We start from the raw sequence: 22455 nt of genomic DNA on the forward strand, positions 1-22455 counted from the left end.
AGAAAAGAGGCACCTAACCCTTGAGAGACTTGAGGTGCCAGGGAGTGGGGAGGTCTGGTGTGGTAGAGGGACAGCCTTTTGGAGATTGGAGAGGAGTAATGGGATAAGGAACTGTGAGAGGGCAGACCTGGAGGGGGATAGCAGCTGGACTATAATACAAAAAGATTAAATAGTAGTAATAATAAAAATAATAAACTTTAAAACGAGGAGTTTCATCTTGCTGAGAATTTCAATTAATTCATTTTACAGTGCAATTCAGGAGATACTAATTTTACCAGTAAACAGAAAATTGCATTCATTCAATAAAGACAATTGTTTTGATACATTAATGCCCTACTGTGTATTTGGAAGAACTATTTTTCCTGTTGCTTCAGATAGATTTATGTGTTTGTTATGTAAGTCAGTGAAACAGCTGATGGTCTAAGCATTTTTCATTCTCTCTCTTCAGACTTGGGTGGTAGTTATCCTAGATTAGCAGTTGAGCTTATGGCCCTTTCATAGACTTTATGTCTTCTGTTTTGTGATAGCTCTCCTCAGAGATCCTTTGACATCCTGATTCCTTAGGCTATAAATTAATGGATTAAGCATAGGTGTAATTACAGTGTAGAATACTGCAATGACCTTCCCACCAGCCCTGGAGGACTTTGACTGTGGTCTCATGTACATAAAGATGGCAGTTCCATAGAATAAGGTCACAACTGTGAGATGGGAGGCACAGGTGGACAGAGCCTTGTGCCTCCCAGAGGCTGATCGCATCCTGAGAACAGAAAGAAGGATGCGGGCATAGGAAACAATAATAAGGAGGAAAGGAATGAAGACAATGATGATACTAAATACAAAAACCACCAGCTCAGTGAGTGAAGTGTCGGTACAAGCCAACCTCAGAACTGAAGGAACCTCACAGAAAAAGTGATTCAGAACATTTGGTCCACAGTAGGGCAAACTCAAGGTGAGAACATTGATAACCATGGAGCTGAGGAAGCTACTGGACCAAGAAATGGCTGCCAGTTGGACACAGGTGTTTTGGTCCATGATAACAGTGTAATGTAGAGGATGACAGATGGCTACATATCTGTCATAAGCCATAACACCAAGAAGAACACATTCAATCATTCCAAAGGAGAGTGAGAAGTACATCTGTGTGGCACAGCTGGCAAATGGGATGGTCTTCTTACTTCCCACCATGTTGGAAAGCATCTGCGGGACATTGGTGGATGTGTAGCAGATGTCCAGAAAGGACAAGTTAGCGAGGAAGAAGTACATGGGGGTTTTCAGGCGGGGTTCTATCTGAATAATAGTAATGATGATGATATTGCCAACCACTGACAACATATAGAAAAACAAGAATACAAAAAAGAGAACCAGCTGTACCTTGGGATCAGATGAAAGCCCCAGAAACACAAACTCAGTCACTGTGAAATTTATTTTCATATGGTCCATCTTTTTCAGGTTACCTTCCTTTCAGAGAACCAGGTATTACCCTGAAAACCAAATGCCCAATTAAATGGTATTTTAGACCAGAAGTTTAAGAAAATAGATATCTTGGGTGTCTGAACTTTAGTGCAAATGCGAAGATGTCCTCCAGCTTCTGGAAAGGAATTTCAGATAAGATTGCAATGCTAAATTCATTGTTTAATATAAATGATCAGAATTCTTGCCTTTTCTACAAGAGAATTTCATTTTCCAGTCAAAATCACCCATGTTCTATTCATTCTCCAAAACTTTATTCATAAATCACATACTTCAAAGGATATGAAAAGCATGGTTGTGATGATTACACACCAATAGTCTCAGCACTCAGGAGACTAAGGCAGGCAGATCTCTGAGTTCAAGGTCAGTGTGGTCTACAGAATGAGTTTCAGGATAGCCAGGGCTACAGGGCTATGCAGAGAAACCTAAATCTCAACTAGCATGAAGGTAGATGGGAACAGCATTTGTAGAGACAATAAGAAGGCCACTATTCTGTGCACCACTTACTAATCAGTAAGTAAAACCAAGGTTACAGCATGTGCCACATCACTAACCCTCATATGTGTTACACTGCATAGCCATCCTAACACAGTGAAGAACAGAGACTGAAAACCAGATAAAGTAGGTATGAGCTACACTAATAACTAATAACTCATTCCTGTACTTTCATGCTATGTGATATGGAATAATACGTTGTTATAATAATAATAAAAATAATAAACCTTATAAGAATTTTAAAGATTAAAAAATAATGTCTGAAGAATTTTATGCAGCACATAGAATCAAACAAAACTGTCTAATGCTAATAGTGCCAAGAAAACATGAAAACATTTACCAGGAACTCACATCTATGATTATAGCCACTATAAATAAATAGCTTTACTGATGGCCTAGTCGGCCATCAATGGAAAGAGAGGCCCATTGGACTTGCAAACTTTATATGCCCCAATATCGGGGAATGCCAGGGCCAAAAGAATGGTAATGGGTGGGTAGGGAAGTGGGGGGCGCTATGGGGGACTTTTGGGATAGCATTGGAAATGTAATTGAGGAAAATATGTAATAAAAATATTAAAAATCAAAAAAAAATAAATAGCTTTACTAAAAAGGATTTAAACATATTAAAGCTAGTAGAACTTTTTATTGAGAGCTCCTTAGGCTTTTTATTTTTCCTATTTTCCTTGAAGATATACACATATATATTCTGTTTAAAGGGAACAATGTAGAAACAGCAATGAAGTCTCAAGCATAGACACATTGCTGAGGACTAACAGTCAAACATTCATCCATCCATATCTCCACTCTGTTTTCCTTTTCTCATCATTTCTATTTATTCCTTTCATCATTATTTTGATACTAATTTTATACCAGAGGATGTTTGTACATTAATAGCTATAATAAATACTCTTATTACCTAAATAAGTGTGATGTCCAGTGAATGCTGCAAAGAATGAGGTATTTAGTGGCTCAGGAATTGATACATCTGCTCAAGAAGCCTCTTCACAAAAAAGTATTTACAGGTCATAAAATGAACACATCTTACAAAACACCCGTTTACATATACTGTTCTTCAGGGACATCTCGAACACTTGTATTTAAGTAAAGGTTTTCAGGACAAATAGTGATATGAAGTGATGTTATGTTAACTAGGTTGTAAAGTTGAGTAATTAAAACAAAGATGGACTTGGAAAGAGCTAAGTTGCATGTTTCCTTTCCTCTTAAGTCACATGGGAAGATAAGAGCAGAAGAGTGTTTCAAGTTTGCTTGCAGATCCTCCAAACAGCACCTAGATCTTCTATTATGAACAGGAAATGCTAGTCTGGTTGTTAAAAGTGACTATATAACAAATGACATCCATGGTTTATCCAATAGAATAGAGTTCTCTATGTGTAAAACCATGATAATACCTAATCAAAAGAGAGGATGACTAGGGATGCTGTACTCTGGGAGAGCCTGCTTTCCAATAATCTTTCCTACATGATTGGCTCCTTCAATCATTGACTGAGAGGCCTTCTACATTCATATCACCAGTCTGTGTCATGTTGAGCTCATCTGAAGAAAAAGACAAAATATCACCAAGTTCATATATTTGACATGTGGTAGATAAATTAAATGAGATAATGAATATGAAACAAAAGCAGGAATTGATCATAAGTGTTCCACACATGAAATCATTATAACATCATTATATCATATGATCCACAGTAAAGAACTTTTATAATGTACAGGAAAATAATTATTCACAATAATAAAATTATGAAGGAATAATAAACCTTTGATACATGAAGCACTTTTGTATGATTGGTACTTATAATACCAGTAATATACTTAATAATATGAAGTTATTTGAGTAATTACAAAAAATTTTCTGGAAGCTCATACAATCAAATGTCTATACATAAGCATAGTGACATCAATGTTAATACTAATAGAAATGTATCAAAATGTACAGTTTCATATCTCCTGATACTGTGTGTTCACTAAATGGGTAAATATGAAGGCTATTAAAATTTTTGGTAGCTTTATACACCCTCTGTATTTCAAACTATCAAATAATAGGGTAAACCATTAATTCCTGAGTGTACACAACTTCCCCAAAGAGCATCTTTAGTCACCTAATGTCTGCAACTGCTATAAACATCTATAAAACATGCAATTGCAGAGTTATTCATGATATAAACATACTGTATCTAAACACACAATTGTCTCTTTCACAAAGGAAACTAGTCAGGTACTTTTAGAAACCAGTATAAAATTCAAAGTGTGGAACAAATTCAGAGAAATAAGTCTGGATTTCCAGGAAATTTCTGTGTAACTCCTTATAGATTTCAATTAAGCATTATTATATAATCTAGTTGATTTTTATAACCTCAATTTGCTTCATAGGGCAATAGCTACCATTGACAATGTCTTCTTCCAACATACCTAATTTAAAAACAGCTATTATGTCCTTTATATAGTATGCATGACTTCCTTTTGCAATAACCATGTCTTTGCTATCAAACAGTTTCATGTCTACTCTTTGGATGATTGTGTGTATGTGTTTGTGTGTGTGTGTGTGTGTGTGTGTGTGTGTGTGTGTGTGTACGCAGCAAAGTTTACCTTTGGGTTTCTGAGAGCCTTTCATGCTTGCTTATGTCCCTTTAGCCCATACAATAAGGACTATTAAGTGCTGTAAGGTTGCTTTCCCCTTATATTCATCTTGATCTTATGTGAAGAGTAAACCTATTTTCATGATATCCAAGATTTAGTCAAAGTATATATTCAAAACAATAAGAATTTACTTACCAGTGACAATGATGTTTAATGCTCAATAACTATTTAAATCCACTAGAGAGAAGTTAAGGTGGTATCATGCTTAAACATCAGAATGTGTTACTAAGTTACTCTTTCTCATTGTCATATGAACACACAAACCATTCAGCACTTATACACTAAAACAGTAAAAAATAAACTTTTCTTTCTGAAGGTAAGGAGAAAACTGGATATCTTTATAATAAGCTTGAAAACTCTGGTGCTCCATCAGAAGGTCAATAACTCAATCTAACCTTCATATATAGACCACATGAATTCAATATGTTTCATGATTCAATGAAGTAGTTTATCACTTACAATTGATTTGGAGATTTGTTAGGTATCAGGGATACTTTTCAAATTTAGCAACTCCTCCTTTCCAGGGGTTTTTGCAAAGCAGTATATTGGAGGAATTTTTAAAAAGTAAGTTCTGGAAAAGAAATAAAAGAATATGAATGATGAACCCAACACTTTGTAACACATCATTTGGGCAAACATAACTTATTCTTGCCCTAAAATAGGTGATAGCTACATTAGTATTAACTTATGAGGTAATGTAGATATTCTTGTGGAGTATGTACTGAAGTTTAGCATAATAATTAACATAGCATTTTAAAAATCACAGCAAATAGTATTATATATGCTCCAGGTTAACACAATTTACAAATATTCTGGGGTTGTAATTGTTTATTTAAAGACAATATCTCATGTGAATTGATCTATCTTTAAACACCACGGGTAACTGAAAGTGGCCTTGATATCCTGATTCACTTCGCTCTAGCTCTCAAGTTTTGTAATTATAGGCAGGTACTACAACCACCAGATTACTAAAATCTGAATTAGAGGCAATCATACTTGTAATGTTTAACATATTACTGTAAAGGCATTTTAAGCCTGTTTTGGCTTATATAAGGCCCACTGCCAAAATGTATACTTTCAGGTGTTATCAGTTTCTCAAAACTAAAATTTATTTTTATAAATAAAATGCAAGAAGCAAAGTGGTATAATGACTAAGATATAATATATTTTACCTCATAAAAACATTTACTAATTATATATAAATATAAGGAAAGTCAATCAAATGATCTGAGAAAACAATTTTCTAATCAATTTATTATTGGTCTATGCAAATTTTTCTAGAAAAATGCCATTTGGCCAAAAAAAGAGATACCATTAGGAGTGTTTGAAAATTATTATGGCGATGTTGGGGTACCTCTTTCCAAGATTTAATTTCATGAGAAATCTAGAATAAATGTTAAAGTCAAGAAGGGAAAGAAGAGAATGTGGAGCTCAGAAGCTCTCAGGAAGGAAGAAATTAAATCCACAGGAATGCCTAACTATGAAATACTACAATCATGTAAACATACTGATGGCCAATAAGAAAGTTAATAATTTTCCCTTGAAAGTAGTTGTGTTTACTTAAAAGAAAGAAAAGCTGTCATTATTGCTGCTACCTACTATAATCTTTATTGCATGGGTAATGTAAGATATTTATAAATGCTTAGATACACTTTCATTAGAGATCACATTAAATGCAATAATATTGAAGATTAGAGATGTTGTATAACTTTATTAGAAGATTTACTGTAGTTATAATATAGATTTAAATTTTAGAAATCACACAAATTACTTATTATGCTATTATCATTACTATTATTGTTAGCCTTATATTCCTCAACATTCACTACTATTAAGAACACAGATGAAATATGCCCAGATCATAAAAAATGCATGGAAATAATCTGCCTTGTACCTGTCTTCTCACCTATATATGCAGACAAGTTCCTTCAATTTCACAGAAGCAATTTTTAAAAAAACTAATAGCACTAGAAGGCAACTCAGCCTTCTTATATAATGAAAGTAGAGGACAGTATGCAGGCAATGCAATTTCTAAATCATCTGACTTATCATGTTAGACAACAGAATAAAGTTTAAACTCTTAAGGGAAAATGTCCCAACCCAACAATTACAATTTAATTATTTGTGCTGAAGAAATCCTGGATAATGTGTTTGGTTATTGTCCTTCTTTTAGATATGTATGTGCACATAATTTGCATGAATTTTCCAGTGTCAAAATATTATTGTTAATGTAATATATATAACTATAACTATAACTATAACTATAACTATAACTATAACTATAACTATAACTATAACTATAACTATAACTATAACTATAACTATAACTATAACTATATATATATATATATATATATATATATATGTATGTATATAAAAGATGTACTAAAAATAAAAAAAGATTCTCAGGAGCACCCTCATACAGGCAAAGCAGAGGAGGAAGGGCAGATGTGGGATGGGGGAGTTGGTGGAGGGGTAACCAAGAAGTAGTATATCATTTGAGATGCAAACAAAAAGAATGATTATTTTTTTTATTACGTATTTTCCTCAATTACATTTCCAATGCTATCCTAAAAGTCCCCCATACCCTGCCCCCCCACACTTCCCTACCCACCCATTCCCATCTTTTGTCCCTGGCTTTCCCCTGTAATGGGGCATATAAAGTTTGTGTGTTCAATGGGCCTCTCTTTCCAGTGATGGCCGACTAGGCCATCTTTTGATACATATGCAGCTAGACTCAAGAGTTCCGGGGTACTGGTTAGTTCATAATGTTGTTGCACCTACAGGGTTGCAGATCTCTTTAGCTCCTTGGATACTTTCTCTAGCTCCTCCATTGGGGGCCCTGTGATCCATCCAATAGCTGACTGTGAGCATCCACTTCTGTGTTTGGTAGACCCCGGCCTACTCTCACAAGAGACAACTATATCAGGGTTCTTTCAGCAAACGCTTGGTAGTGTACGCAATGGTGTCATCGTTTGGAGGCTAATTATGGGATGGATCCCTGGGTATGGCAGTCTCTAGATGGTCAATTCTTTGTCTCAGCTCCAAACTTTGTCTCTGTAACTCCTTCCATGGGTGATTGTTTCCAATTCTAAAGGGCAAAGTGTCCACACTTTGGTCTTCATTCTTCTTCAGTTTCATGTGTTTTGTAAATTGTATCTTGTATCTCGCTATACTAAGTTTCTGGGCTAATATTCAATTATCAGTGAGTACAGAGTTCTTTTGTGATTGTGTTACCTCACTCAGGATGATGCCCTCCAATTCCAACCATTTGGCTAGGAATTTCATAAATTCATTCTTTTTAATAGCTGAGTAGTACTCCATTGTGTAAATAAATGTACCACATTTTCTGTATCCATTCCTCTGTTGAGGGGCATCTGGGTTCTTTCCAGCTTCTGGCTATTATAAATAAGGCTGCTATGAACATAGTGGAGCATGTGTCCTTCTTACCGGTTGGGACATCTTCTGGATATATGCCCAGGAGAGGTAATGCAGGATCCTCCGGTAGTACTATGTCCAATTCTCTGAGGAACTGCCAGACTGATTTCCAGAGTGGTTGTACAAGCTTGCAATCCCACCAACAATGGAGGAGTGTTCCTCTTTCTCCATATCCTCGCCAGCATCTAACCAGAGAATTAATTTTTAAAAAAGAAAAAGGAAAAGAAAAAGGAAAAGGAAAAGAAAAAGAAAAAGAAAACGAAAAAGAAAAAGAAAAAGAAAAAGAAAAAGAAAAAGAAAGAGAAGATTCTCCTCACAAGTAAGAACATGTTGTATTGAATTTCCAAGCCAGTTCCACCCACATTGTTTTGAGTGACAGGATTTTCTTCCTTTTCATGTTCTACAGTTTCAACTGTGTAAACACAATATATTACCCAGGTTCATTCATTTATTCATGAATATTTAGATTGTTTCTGTGTTTTGCTATTGGCAATCAGATCAATATGTGCTGAATATATAAGTAAATAGTTTGTGTTCTTGAGGTTTTCCTTTAAATAAATTACATATTAGGACCATATTAAATATTAAACTCAGTGACTCAAGCTGGGTAGGAAAATGGCAGATTATTAGTGGGGGAAATTGGAGCTATAAAAAAACTGGACAAGATTAACATATAGTTTAATAGTGAAAACTATTAGATATTGTTAATTGACTGGAAACAATGAAATTAAAGCATAGAGAACTCTAGTAAACTACTTTCTAAAATCTGTAAGAGTGTTAATTAATATAGTTGATAAAAGATGAGTCTGGTTAAAAAAAAAGAGAGCCTTGGGAATTCAGGTTTTCTTATGTTTCCATGTTTTTTGTTGTTTGGGTTTGTTGCTAGAGATATCAAGCAGCTATTTGAAGCTTCATGATGAGAGAACAGCAGACTCAGTATCAGAGTCATCTCAAGAAATGAAATAATCAGGCAATAATTACTACAATTCAAAGAAAGAGAGGAGCAAGAGCTGGTGATGAGGCTAAGAATTAGATCCAAAGTCAGGAACAGTAATCTTTTTTTTTTTTAATATTTTTTATTACGTATTTTCCTCAATTACATTTCCAATGCTCTCCCAAAAGTCCCCCATACCCTCCCCCCGCCACTTCCCTACCCACCCATTCCCATTTTTTTGGCTCTGGCATTCCCCTGTAATGGGGCATATAAAGTTTGTGTGTCCAATGGGCCTCTCTTTCCAGTGATGGCCTACTAGGCCATCTTTTGATACATAAGCAGCTAGAGTCAAGAACTCCGGGGTACTGGTTAGTTCATAATGTTGTTCCACCTTTAGGGTTGCAGATCCCTTTAGCTCCTTGGGTACTTTCTCTAGCTCCTCCATTGGGAGCCATGTGATCCATCCACTAGCTGACTGTGAGCATCCACTTCTGTGCTTGCTAGGCTCCGGCATAGTCTCACAAGAGACAGCTATATCTGGGTCCTTTCAGCAAAATTTTGCTAGTGTATGCAATGGTTTCAGCATTTGGAAGCTGATTATGGGGTGGATCCCTGGGTATGGCAGTCTCTAGATGGTCCATCCTTTCGTCACAGCTCCAAACTTTGTCTCTGTAACTCCTCCCATAGGTGTTTTGTTCCCAATTCTAAGAAGGGGCACAGTGTCCAAACTTTGGTCTTCATTCATGTGTATCCTAAGTTTTGGGCTAATATCCACTTATCAGTGAATACATATTGTGTGATTTCCTTTGTGATTGTGTTACCTCACTCGGATGATGCCCTCCAGGTCCATCCATTTGGCTAGGAATTTCATAAATTCATTCTTTTTAATAGCTGATTAGTACTCCATTGTGTAAATAAATGTACCACATTTTCTGTATCCATTCCTCTGTTGAGGGGCATGTGGGTTCTTTCCAGCTTCTGGCTATTATAAATAAGGCTGCTATGAACATAGTGGAGCATGTGTCCTTCTTACCGGTTGGGACATCTTCTGGATATATGCCCAGGAGAGGTATTGCTGGATCCTCCGGTAGGACTATGTCTAATTTTCTAAGGAACCGCCAGACTGATTTCCAGAGTGGTTGTACAAGCTTGCAATCCCACCAATGGAGGAGTGTTCTTCTTTCTCCACATCCTTGCCAGCATCTGCTGGAAAATTCATGCAAATTATGTGCACATACATATCTAAAAGAAGGACAATAACCAAACACATCATCCAGGATTTCTTCAGTACAAATAATTAAATTGTAATTGTTGGGTTGGGACATTTTCCCTCAAGAGTTTAAACATTATTCTGTTGTCTAACATGATAAGTCAGATGATTTAGAAATTGCATTGCTTGCATATTGTCCTCTACTTTCATTATATAAGAAGGCTGAGTTGCCTTCTAGTGGTATTAGTTTCTGCATCTTCAATTCTATTCCATTGGTCTACTTGTCTGTCAGTGTACCAGTACCATGCAGGTTTTATCACAATTGCTCTGTAGTAAAGCTTTAGGTCCGGCATGGTGATTCCACCAGAGGTTCTTTTATCCTTGAGAAGAGTTTTTTTTTTTTGATTTTTAATATTTTTATTACATATTTTCCTCAATTACATTTCCAATGCTATCCCAAAAGTCCCCCATAGCGCCCCCCCTTCCCTACCCACCCATTCCCATTCTTTTGGCCCTGGCATTCCCCTATATTGGGGCATATAAAGTTTGCAAGTCCAATGGGCCTCTCTTTCCATTGATGGCCGACTAGGCCATCTTTCGATACATATGCAGCTAGAGACAAGAGCTCCGGGGTTCTGGTTAGTACATCATGTTGTTCCAACAATAGGGTTGCAGATCCCTTTAGCTCCTTGGGTACTTTCTCTAGCTTCTCCATTGGGGGCCCTGTGATACATCCAATAGCTGACTGTGAACATCCACTCCTGTGTTTGCTAGGCCCCGGCATCATCTCACAAGAGACAGCTATATTTGGGTCCTTTCAGCAAAATCTTGCTAGTGTATGCAATGGTGTCAGCGTTTAGAAGCTGATTATGGGATGGATCCCTGGATATGGTAGTCTCTAAATGGTCCATCCTTTCATCACAGCTACTAACTTTGTCTCTGTAACTCCTTCCCTGGGTGTTTTGTTCCCAATTCTAAGAAGGTGCACAGTGTCCACACTTTGGTCTTCATTCTTCTTGAGTTTCATGCGTTTATCAAATTGTATCTTATATCTTGGGTATCCTAAGTTTTGGGCTAATATCCACTTATCAGTGAATACATATTGTCTGAGTTCTTTTGTGATTGTGTTACTTCACTCAAGATGATGCCCTCCAGGTCCATCCATTTGGCTAGGAATTTCATAAATTCATTCTTTTTAATAGCTGAGTAGAACTCCATTGTGTAAATGTACCATAATTTCTGTATCCATTCCTCTGTTGAGGGACATCTGTGTTCTTTCCAGCTTCTGGCTATTATAAATAGGGCTGCTATGAACATAGTGGAGCATGTGTCCTTTTTACCGGTTGGGACATCTTCTGGATATATGCCCAGGAGAGGTATTGCTGGATCCTCCGGTAGTACTATGTCCAATTTTCTGAGGAACCGCCAGACTGATTTCCAGAGTGGTTGTACAAGCTTGCAATCACACCAACAATGGAGGAGTGTTACTCTTTCTCCAAATCCTCGCCAGCATCTGCTGTCACCTGAATTTTTGATCTTAGCCATTCTGACTGGTGTGAGGTGGAATCTCAGGGTTGTTTTGATTTGCATTTCCCTGATGATTAAGGATGTTGAACATTTTTTCAGGTGCTTCTCTGCCATTCGGTATTCCTCAGGTGAGAATTCTTTGTTCAGTTCTGAGCCCCATTTTTAATGGGGTTATTTGACTTTCTGGAGTCCACCTTCTTGAGTTCTTTATATATATTGGATATTAGTCCCTTGTCTGATTTATGATAGGTGAAGATCCTTTCCCAATCTGTTGGTGGTTTTTTTACTTATTGATGGTGTCTTTTGCCTTGCAGAAGCTTTGGAGTTTCATGAGGTCCCACTTGTCAATTCTTGATCTTACAGCACAAGCCATTACTGTTCTATTCAGGAATTTTTCCCCTGTGCCCATATCTTCAAGGCTTTTCCCCACTTTCTCCTCTATAAGTTTCAGTGTCTCTGGTTTTATGTGAAGTTCCTTGATCCACTTAGACTTGACCTTAGTACAAGGAGATAGGAATGGATCGATTCGCATTCTTCTACATGTTAACAACCAGTTGTGCCAGCACCATTTGTTGAAAATGCTGTCTTTCTTCCACTGGATGTTTTTAGCTCCCTTGTCGAAGATCAAGTGACCTTAGGTGTGTGGGTTCATTTCTGGGTCTTCAATTCTATTCCATTGGTCTATTTGTCTGTCACTATACCAGTACCATGCAGTTTTTATCACAATTGCTCTGTAGTAGAGCTTTAGGTCCGGCATGGTGATTCCACCAGAGGTTCTTTTATCCTTGAGAAGAGTTTTTGCTATCCTAGGTTTTTTGTTATTCCAGATGAATTTGCAGATTGCACTTTCTAATTCGTTGAAGAATTGATTTGGAATTTTGATGGGGATTGCATTGAATCTGTAGATTGCTTTTGGCAAGATAGCCATTTTTACAATGTTGATCCTGCCAATCCATGAGCATGGGAGATCTTTCCATCTTCTGAGATCTTCTAGAATTTCTTTCTTCAGAGACTTGAGGTTTTTATTATACAGATCTTTCACTTCCTTAGTTTGAGTCACGCCAAGATATTTTATATTATTTGTGACTATTGAGAAGGGTGTTGTTTCCCTAATTTCTTTCTCAGCCTGTTTATTCTTTGTGTAGAGAAAGGCCATTGATTTGTTTGAGTTAATTTTATATCCAGCTACTTCACCGAAGCTGTTTATCAGGCTTAGGAGTTCTCTGGTGGAATTTTTAGGGTCACTTATATATACTATCATATCATCTGCAAAGAGTGATATTTTGACTTCATCTTTTCCAATTTGTATCCCTTTGATCTCCTTTTGTTGTCGAATTGCTCTGGCTAGGACTTCAAGTACAATGTTGAATAGGTATGGAGAAAGTGGACAGCCTTGTCTAGTCCCTGATTTTAGAGGGATTGCTTCAAGCTTCTCACCATTTACTTTGATGTTGGCTACTGGTTTGCTGTAGATTGCTTTTATCATGTTTAGGTATGGGCCTTGAATTCCTGATCTTTCCAAGTCTTTTATCATGAATGGGTGTTGGATCTTGTCAAATGCTTTTTCCGCATCTAACGAGATGACCATGTGGTTTTTGTCTTTGTGTTTGTTTATATACTGGATTACGTTGATGGATTTCCGTATATTGAACCATCCCTGCATCCCTGGGATGAAACCTACTTGGTCAGGATGGATGATTGTTTTGATGTGTTCTTGGATTCGGTTAGCAAGAACTTTATTGAGGATTTTTGCATCAATATTCATAAGGGATATTGGTCTGAAGTTTTCTATCTTTGTTGGGTCTTTTTGTGGTTTAGGTATCAGAGTAATTGTGGCTTCATAGAATGAGTTGGGTAGAGTACCTTCTGTTTCTATTTTGTGGAATAGTTTGTGAAGAACTGGGATTAGATCTTCTTTGAAGGTCTGATAGAACTCTGCACTAAACCCATCTGGTCCTGGGCTTTTTTTAGTTGGGAGACTATTAATGACTGCTTCTCTTTCTTTGGGGGATATAGGGCTGTTTAGATCATTAACCTGATCTTGATTCAACTTTGGTACCTGGTATCTGTCTAGGAACTTCTCCATTTCATCCAGGTTCTCCAGTTTTGTTGAGTATAGCCTTTGGTAGAAGGATCTGATGGTGTTTTGGATGTCTTCAGGATCTGTTGTTATGTCTCCTTTTTCATTTCTGATTTTGTTAATTAGGATGCTTTCCCTGTGCCCTCTAATGAGTCTGGCTAAGGGTTTATCTATCTTGTTGATTTTCTCAAAGAACCAGCTCCTTGATTGGTTGATTCTTTGAATAGTTTTTCTTGTTTCCACTTGGTTGATTTCACCCCTGAGTTTGATTATTTCCTGCCGTCTACTCCTCTTGGGTGAATTTGCTTCCTTTTGTTCTAGTGCTTTTAGGTGTGTTGTCAAGCTGCTAATGTGTGCTCTCTCTAGTTTCCTTTTGGAGGCACTCAGAGCTATGAGTTTTCCTCTTAGAAATGCTTTCATTGCGTCCCATAAGTTTGGGTATGTTGTGGCTTCATTTTCATTGAACTCTAAAAAGTCCTTAATTTCTTTCTTTATTCCTTCCTTGACCAAGGTATCATTGAGAAGAGTGTTGTTCAGTTTCCACGTGAAGGTTGGCTTTCTATTATTTATTTTGTTATTGAAGATCAGCCTTAGTCCATGGTGATCTGATAGGATGCATGGGAAAAGTTCAATATTTTTGTATCTGTTGAGGCCTGCTTTGTGACCAATTATGTGGTCAATTTTGGAGAAGGTACCATGAGGTGGTGAGAAGAAGGTATATCCTTTTGTTTTAGGATAGAATGTTCTGTAGATATCTGCCAGATCCATTTGATTCATAATTTCTGTTAGTTTCACTGTGTCCCTGTTTAGTTTCTGTTTCCATGATCTGTCCATTGGTGAAAGTGGTGTGTTGAAGTCTCCCACTATTATTGTATGAGGTGCAATGTGTGCTTTGAGTTTTACTAAAGTTTCTTTAATGAATGTGGCTGCCTTTGTATTTGGAGCATAGATATTCAGGATTGATAGTTCCTCTTGGAGGATTTTACCTTTGATGAGTATGAAGTGTCCCTCCCTGTCTTTTTTAATGACTTTGGGTTGGAAGTCAATCTTATCTGATATTAGAATGGCTACTCCAGCTTGTTTCTTCAGACCATTTGCTTGGAAAATTGTTTTCCATCCTTTCATTCTGAGGTAGTGTCTATCCTTTTCTCTGAGATGAGTTTCCTGTAAGCAGCAAAATGTTGGGTCTTGTTTGTGTAGCCAGTTTGTTAGTCTATGTCTTTTTATCGGGGAGTTGAGTCCATTGATATTAAGAGATATTAAGGAAAAGTAATTGTTGTTTCCTGTTATTATTGTTGTTAAAGTTGGCATTTTGTTCTTGTGGCTGTCTTCTTTTAGGTTTGTTGAGGGATTACCTTCTTGTTGTTTCTAGGGCGTGGTTCCTGTCCTTGTATTGGTTTTTTTCTGTTATTATCCTTTGAAGGGCTGGATTCGTGGAGAGATAATGTGTGAATTTGGTTTTGTCGTGGAATACTTTGGTTTCTCCATCTATGTTAATTGAGAGTTTGGCTGGGTATAGTAGCCTGGGCTGGAATTTGTGTTCTTTTAGTATCTGTATAACATCCGTCCAGGATCTTCTGGCTTTCATAGTCTCTGGTGAAAAATCTGGTGTAATTCTGATAGGCTTGCCTTTATATGTTACTTGGCCTTTTTCTCTTACTGCTTTTAGTATTCTATCTTTATTTAGAGCATTTGTTGTTCTGATTATAATGTGTCGGGAGGTATTTCTTTTCTGGTCCAGTCTATTTGGAGTTCTGTAGGCTTCTTGTATGTTCATGGGCATCTCTTTCTTTAGATTTGGGAAGTTTTCTTCTATAATTTTGTTGAAGATGTTTGCTGGTCCTTTGAGTTGAAAATCTTCATTCTCATCCACTCCTATTATCCGTAGGTTTGGTCTTCTCATTGCGTCCTGTATTTCTTGGATGTTTTGAGTTAGGATCTTTTTGCATTTTACATTTTCCTTGATTGTTGTGCCGATGTTCTCTATGGAATCTTCTGCACCTGAGATTCTCTCTTCCATCTCTTGTATTCTGTTGCTGATGCTCTTATCTATGGTTCCAGATTTCTTTCCTAGGGTTTCTATCTCCAGTGTTGCCTCATTTTGGGTTTTCTTTATTGTGTCTACTTCCCTTTTTAGGTCTAGTATGGTTTTGTTCATTTCCATCATCTGTTTGGATGTGTTTTCCTGTTTTTCTGTAAGGACTTCTACCTGTTTGATTATGTTATCCTGTTTTTCTTTAAGGATTTGTAACTCTTTAGCAGTGTTCTCCTGCAATTCTTTAAGGGATTTTTGTGCTTCCTCTTTATTGTCTTCTGCCTGTTTAGCAGTGTTCTCCTGCATTTCTTTAAGTGTGTTATTAAAGTCCTTCTTGAAGTCCTCTATCATCATCAGGAGATATGCTTTTAAATCCGTGTCTAGCTTTTCAGGTGTGTTGGGGTGCCCTGGACTGGGCGAAGTGGGGGTGCTGGGTTCTGATGATGGTGAGTGGTCTTGGTTTCTGTTAGTAAGATTATTACGTTTACCTTTCGCCATCTGGTAATCTCTGGGGTTAGTTGTTATCATTGTCACTGTTTAAAGATTGGAGCAGAAGCTGTGTTCCACTCACCAGCAGTCCCAAAATCCTGCGGCGGGGGTTGTGGGTAGCTGGCGGGTGTCAGGCAACCCTGCTCTTTCGCTACCCCGGTGCTGATCCGGCCGGATGAGGCCTGTGGCCCTACTCAGGCCAGTTTCTGCTTCCCTAACTAATGCAGTCTCAGGTCCCGAGCACTTGGATTGGAGCAGAAGCTGTGCTCCACTCACCAGAAGTCTTAAGATCCTGTGGAGGGTGTTGTGGGTAGCTGGCTAGTGTCAGCCGACCCTGCGCCCCAGCTGCCCTGGTGCTTTTCTGACCGGAAGAGGGTTGTGGCCCTATGTAGGCCGGATTTCTCTCTCCCCAACCAGAGCAGTCTCAGGACCCGCGTGATTGGACTGGAGCAGAAGCTGTGTTCCACTCACCAGCAGTCCCAAAATCCTGTGGCGCTGGTTGTGGGTAGCTGGCGGGTGTCAGGCAACCCTGCGCTCCCTCTACCCCGGCGCTGATCCAGCCGGATGAGGCCTGTGGCCCTACTCAGGCCGGTTTCTGCTTCCCTAACTAATGCAGTCTCAGGTCCCGAGCACTTGGATTGGAGCAGAAGCTGTGCTCCACTCACCAGAAGTCTTAAGATCCTGTGGCGGGTGTTGTGGGTAGCTGGCGAGTGTCAGAGGACCCTGCGCCCCAGCTGCCCTGGTGCTTTTCTGACTGGAAGAGGGTTGTCGAGAAGAGTTTTTGCTATCCTATTTTTTTTTTTTTTTGTTATTCCAGATGAATTTGCAGATTGCTCTTTCTAATTCATTGAAGAATTGAGTTGGAATTTTGATGGGGATTGCATTGAATCTGTAGATTGCTTTTGGCAAGATAGTCATTTTTACAATGTTGATCCTGCCAATCCGTGAGCATGGGAGATCTTTCCATCTTCTGAGATCTTCTTTAATTTCTTTCTTCAGACTTGAAGTTTTTATCATACAGATCTTTCACTTCCATAGTTAGAGTCACGCCAATATATTTTATATTATTTGTGACTATTGAGAAGGGTGTTGTTTCCCTAATTTCTTTCTCAGCCTGTTTATTCTTTGTGTAGAGAAAGGCCATTGACTTGTTTGAGTTAATTTTATATCCAGCTACTTCACTGAAGCTGTTTATCAGGTTTAGAAGTTCTCTGGTGGAATTTTTAGGGTCACTTATATATACTATCATATCATCTGCAAAAAGTGATATTTGACTTCATCTTTTCCAATTTGTATCCCTTGATCTCCTGACACCATCTGGTAAGTAGAGAAGGACAAGCATGATGACTTGGAAACCAGAGACTTTAGGAAAAAGCAATAAACTATCAATAGACTATAACAAAAGCTGTACACAGATTTAATAAGAAAAAGGCTCTGGGGCTCAATTCTTTCCAAAGCTGCATATCTCTACTTTCCCAATCCAGCATCCCACTGACATGGACATGGAGTAGTTAAGGCAGTTTGTTGAGCCAAGTTGGCAGTTTGTAAAGGACTCAATTGGGCTGGTTAAAAGATGCACTAAACCCAATAGAAGAGAATTCCAGAAGATTGCCATGGCCACAGCTATAGGATTTGCTATCATGGGATTCATTGGCTTCTTTGTGAATGTGATCATTGCCTATAAATAATATTATTGTGGGTGGCTGAGTCCTTTCTCATCATGAGACGAGTGAACCAAAGATGGAGTGATAAGCCCATGAAGTAAAACCTTGCCTGGATGCTTTGCGTTTCTCATTTTTTTTCCTCATTCTTATGAGGTTTTCTATTTCTAAATTAAAATAAATTCAATATAACCATTTTCCATAACAAAAAGTCTCAAATTTCTTACTAGATTTGCCACATGCAGTCACTGAACCCTGGGAAAGAAGCAGTTAAAAAGGCAAAGGGAAACAATCTTATTTCAAAGTATGCTGCCTGCTTGCTTCATGTGCTAGGGCCAACACGAAGATCTCAATAGAAATTTCCTACAACTATTTTATTCCTGCTTCTAAGAGACATTTGAGCATCTTCACTTGTGCCTTTCTTCTTGTTTTGCTTCTTTGGGTCTATGGGGTATAGAATGGATATCCTGCATTTTATGGCTAATACCCACTTATTAGTGAGTACTTATAATATCACTTACAAGTGAGTACATACCTTGATGTCATTTTAGAACTAGGTGACCTAACTCAGGTTGATATTCTCAAGTTCCATCCTTTTGCCTGCAAAATCCATGATGTTTTGATTTTTAATTGCAGAAGAATATTTCATTGTGTAGATGTACAACCTGTTCTTTATCCTTTCTTCAGTTGAGGGTCATCTAGATTGTTTCCAGTCTAGCTATTATGAACATAGTTGAACAAGGAAGGGTCTTTCTGGGATGATGAAACATCTTTTGGGTATACACTGAGCAGTGGTATAGTTAATTCATTAGTTATAAATATTCCCAGTTTTCAAAGAAACCACCAAATTGATTTTCAAAGTAGTTGTTCAAGTTTACACTCACAGCAGGAATGATAGAGCGTTCACCTTGCTCCACATCCTCTCCAGCATGTGCTATCTCTTAAGTTTTTTATCTTAGCCATTTTGATGAGTCTAAGATAGAATCTCAGAGTTTGGATTTACATTTCCCTGATGACTAAGGACTTTGAACAATTCTTTAAGTAGCTGAGTACAGGTTTTTAAATTAGACCAAAAGATTCTTTGAATTTCTACAGTGTCAATTATAATGTCTCCATTTTCATTTCTGATTTTGTTCATTTGGATACTATCTCTCTGGATTTTATATCAATTGGCTAAAAGTTTTTCTATCATGTTGATTTTCTCAAAGAACAAGCTTTTAATTTTGTTAATTCTTTGTATTGTTTTCCTGTACTGTTTGATTGGTTTCTGTCCTGATTTTGATTCTTTGCTGCCTTCTACTCTTCTTTGGCATGTTGGCTTCCTTCTATTTCTAGAGTGTTGAGGTGTACTTTTAAATTACTGGCATGAGAACTGTTTAATTTCCTTATGGAGGTACTTACTGCATGAAATTTGCTCTTAGCATTCTCTCATTGCTTCTCACAAATTTGGGTGTATTGTGCTTTCATTTTCACTGACTTCTAGAAAGTATTTAATTTTCCCTATTTCTTCCCTGACACAGAGATCATTGACTAGAAAATTGTTCAGTTTCCATGAATAGTTGGGCTTTTTCATGTTTCTCTTGTTGAAGTCCAGCTTTAATCCATGGTGGTCTGATAAGATACAGGCATTACTTCAATTTTTTTTTGTATTTGTTTATGACTGATTATATGGTAAATTTTGGAGAAGGATCTATGAGATACTGGAAAGAAAGTATATTCTTTTGTGTTAGGGTGAAATATTCTATAGATGTCTGTTAGGTCCATTTGAATCATAATGTCAAGTGAGTTCATTATTTCTATGTTTACTTTCTGCCAGGATAACCTGTCGAGCAGAGTGGGGTGTTGGAGTCTCTCAATATTTATGTACGGAGTTTATAATGTGAATGCCCTTGAGTTTATGGAATAGATTTTCAAAACTGAAATATCTTCTTGGTATATTTTTCCTTTGATGAATATGTAATGTTCTTGCCTGTCTCATTTTATTAATTTTGGTTGAAAGTCTATTTTGTTAGAAATTAAAATGGCTACTCAAACTTGCTTCTTGGATCCATTTGCTTAGATAAAAATTTCCATCCCTTTACTCTGAGGCAATGTCTATCTTTATTGTCAAGGTATAATTCTTACATGCAGTAGAATAATGGATTCTGGTTTTGCATCTATTATGTTAGCCTATGTTGTTTCATTGGATAATTTTAATATATGTTCTGTTTTTGCTGGGTATGTTTTATCTCCTCTCAATTTAAGAATTTCTACAGCCATGAAAAGGGGTAATTGCACAGTTACTGCCAAGGATGAACCTCAGCCAGGATAGGGTTTCTGAGAGAAGGGGTGTCTGGGAGCAGCAATACAAATGACTCAAAGTCAAATCTTGGGTTACAAACTGACAGCCTGTGTTCTGCTTAGAATGGCTCCTTGCATGTTAACATTCATGCAGACGGTGGAAATCTGTCTTTTCTAAATCTCTGGTTTTCCCATGTTGATGCTCCAAAGAATTTAGTAATTTGGATCTATGAAGTCAAGAGCATCCCCAGTGTTAAATGTATTGCTCAATTCTTCCCTACTGGGATGGGTTATTGATTCATGTTTGTATAGTTTGTGATTGCTGTGTAGCCATGTCAATGGTTTATTCTCAGGCTTGTCTTAGAAACTGTGTGCATTCCTTTAAATGTTGTTGTTGTTGTTAGAGCATCTTACATAGGTGGTTTTCTTAACTCTTTAATCATCACCAAGAAAGCTTTTACATTTAAGCCCTACAATGACCACATCCTTGATGAAATTTAATATGACTTGCTTCCCCTGCTGAAACTGGTTTGTGGTAGCAGAAATACCAGAAGGATACCAGGCTACAATGTACTTGTTCTTGGCTTTGGATATGATCATATCTACTTCCCTCTTGTTGGCTTCCTACCTATTCATCATTTTTACTACAAGAAGTATAACTGATACTTGAAAACTATATTTTTTAACTCATAAAAATTATTGTATATAACTTCAGAGTGTTATAACTACTTTTGGAAAATATGTCAATCATTTTAGATGGTATTAGAAGACTCTATGAACAATACCTGGGGAAAGCAAATAATCAACAGTCTATCTAGATGTGAATCTAAGGAGGAAAAATAGTGAATGGTATGCAAGGTATTCACACAGTGAAAGATTGGTTTGTTTTATACCATGGCTTAGTTGAAAAGGCTAATCAGTGTGACCAATGCTACACAGAATCAGGCTCATCACTGAGACTTGAGTCAAAGCCTGCTTGATCCAAGACTATGATTTAGTAACTCAGATGCAAGGAGAACCTTGAACACAAAGGTATGCTAGTAGAAGATCATAGAACACTGAAATCATGATAGTAGTGACAAAGACAGTAAGGGTAAAAATAACAGCTAATCCTGACAGCATGTGCCCTGTTCAAGAAACTGGCTTAGACATCACATCTATAGACAACATAAATAGAAACACTACCAGATTGTTACTATTCCCATTTTGTAGTTGAAGAAAGTTAAGGTGTAGAAAGTATAACCAAATTAAGAAATGCAGGAGTGGGTGAGTGGGTAGAAGAATACCCTCATAAATGTCAGTCAATTATAATACAACTTATCCTTTTCTTTTGCCACTGCTATTATTATAGAAGTTGGTTAATTTTATGACAAGTCCATTCCTTTCCTTTGTCAGAAATGTTAGAAACAGCCAACATGCATCACTATTTTACTTATTTTTCCACAAATTACAATCAGTCTTATGTACTAGTTCCTATATTCTTTATTTCATAAAGCAAACCCATCAGGTATTACATTCAGCACTCTCCATAGTATCAAGGGAGCCCACCATAATTGTAGGTGTTGGAAAATTGCCAAGCCTGCTCCTTACTTAACAAATGTATCCTTACTATTCTCTTTCCCTAGAAATACTCCTGGCACCACAATGTATATTAGGCAAGACTCTCTAAGGAACAAAAATAATAGATTTATTTTAGTGGCTTACAGGCTGTGTTTTGAGTAGTTCAGCAGTGGTTGTCTTCTGGCAGAAAAGCCAAGGCTTTAGTGGTTGCTCAGTCCATGGTACTAGATTTTCTAACAGTCCTAGAGAGGAGCCGGCTTTCAGTTGATATTGGAATCCTAAAGGAATATGTTTGAACACCTGTGAAGGAATGGGTAAGCATAAATAAGCTTGCCAGTGAGAGTGAGAGCAAACAGTTAGAAAGCAAAAACCCCTTCTTCCATGTCCTATGAGTGATGTTACCAGATGCTGTAGCCCAGATGTAGGGTGGTTCTTCTGACATCAAATAATCCAGTCAAGAAAACTCATTCATAGGTGTGGCCAGCTGCTTATTTTATCCACTTTCAAATGTACTCATGTTGACAACCAAGATTAGCCATTACATGGCATTTCCTTCTCATTATTTCTTTATATTTGGAAACTTCAAGCTCTATTCTATGAATATAAGCATATAAACACATA

The 22455-nt window shown here is 37.4% G+C and overlaps 1 protein-coding gene and 1 pseudogene across 1 annotated transcript; one reads left to right on the forward strand and one right to left on the reverse strand.

The window, feature by feature from the left end:
* Positions 1–504: 504 nt before the first annotated feature.
* On the reverse strand, positions 505–1440 carry LOC110308166 (olfactory receptor 2G3-like). The gene has a single exon (XM_021180553.1). It carries the CDS (start codon positions 1438–1440, stop codon positions 505–507), a length of 936 nt encoding a protein of 311 aa, XP_021036212.1.
* A 16395-nt stretch (positions 1441–17835) lies between these two features.
* On the forward strand, positions 17836–18040 carry LOC110290299 (protein transport protein Sec61 subunit gamma pseudogene; annotated as a pseudogene).
* Positions 18041–22455: the final 4415 nt, after the last annotated feature.

Source organism: Mus caroli, unplaced genomic scaffold (assembly GCF_978045245.1).
Source record: "Mus caroli unplaced genomic scaffold, Mus_caroli_1 scaffold_2, whole genome shotgun sequence".
Taxonomy (NCBI): domain Eukaryota; kingdom Metazoa; phylum Chordata; class Mammalia; order Rodentia; family Muridae; genus Mus; species Mus caroli.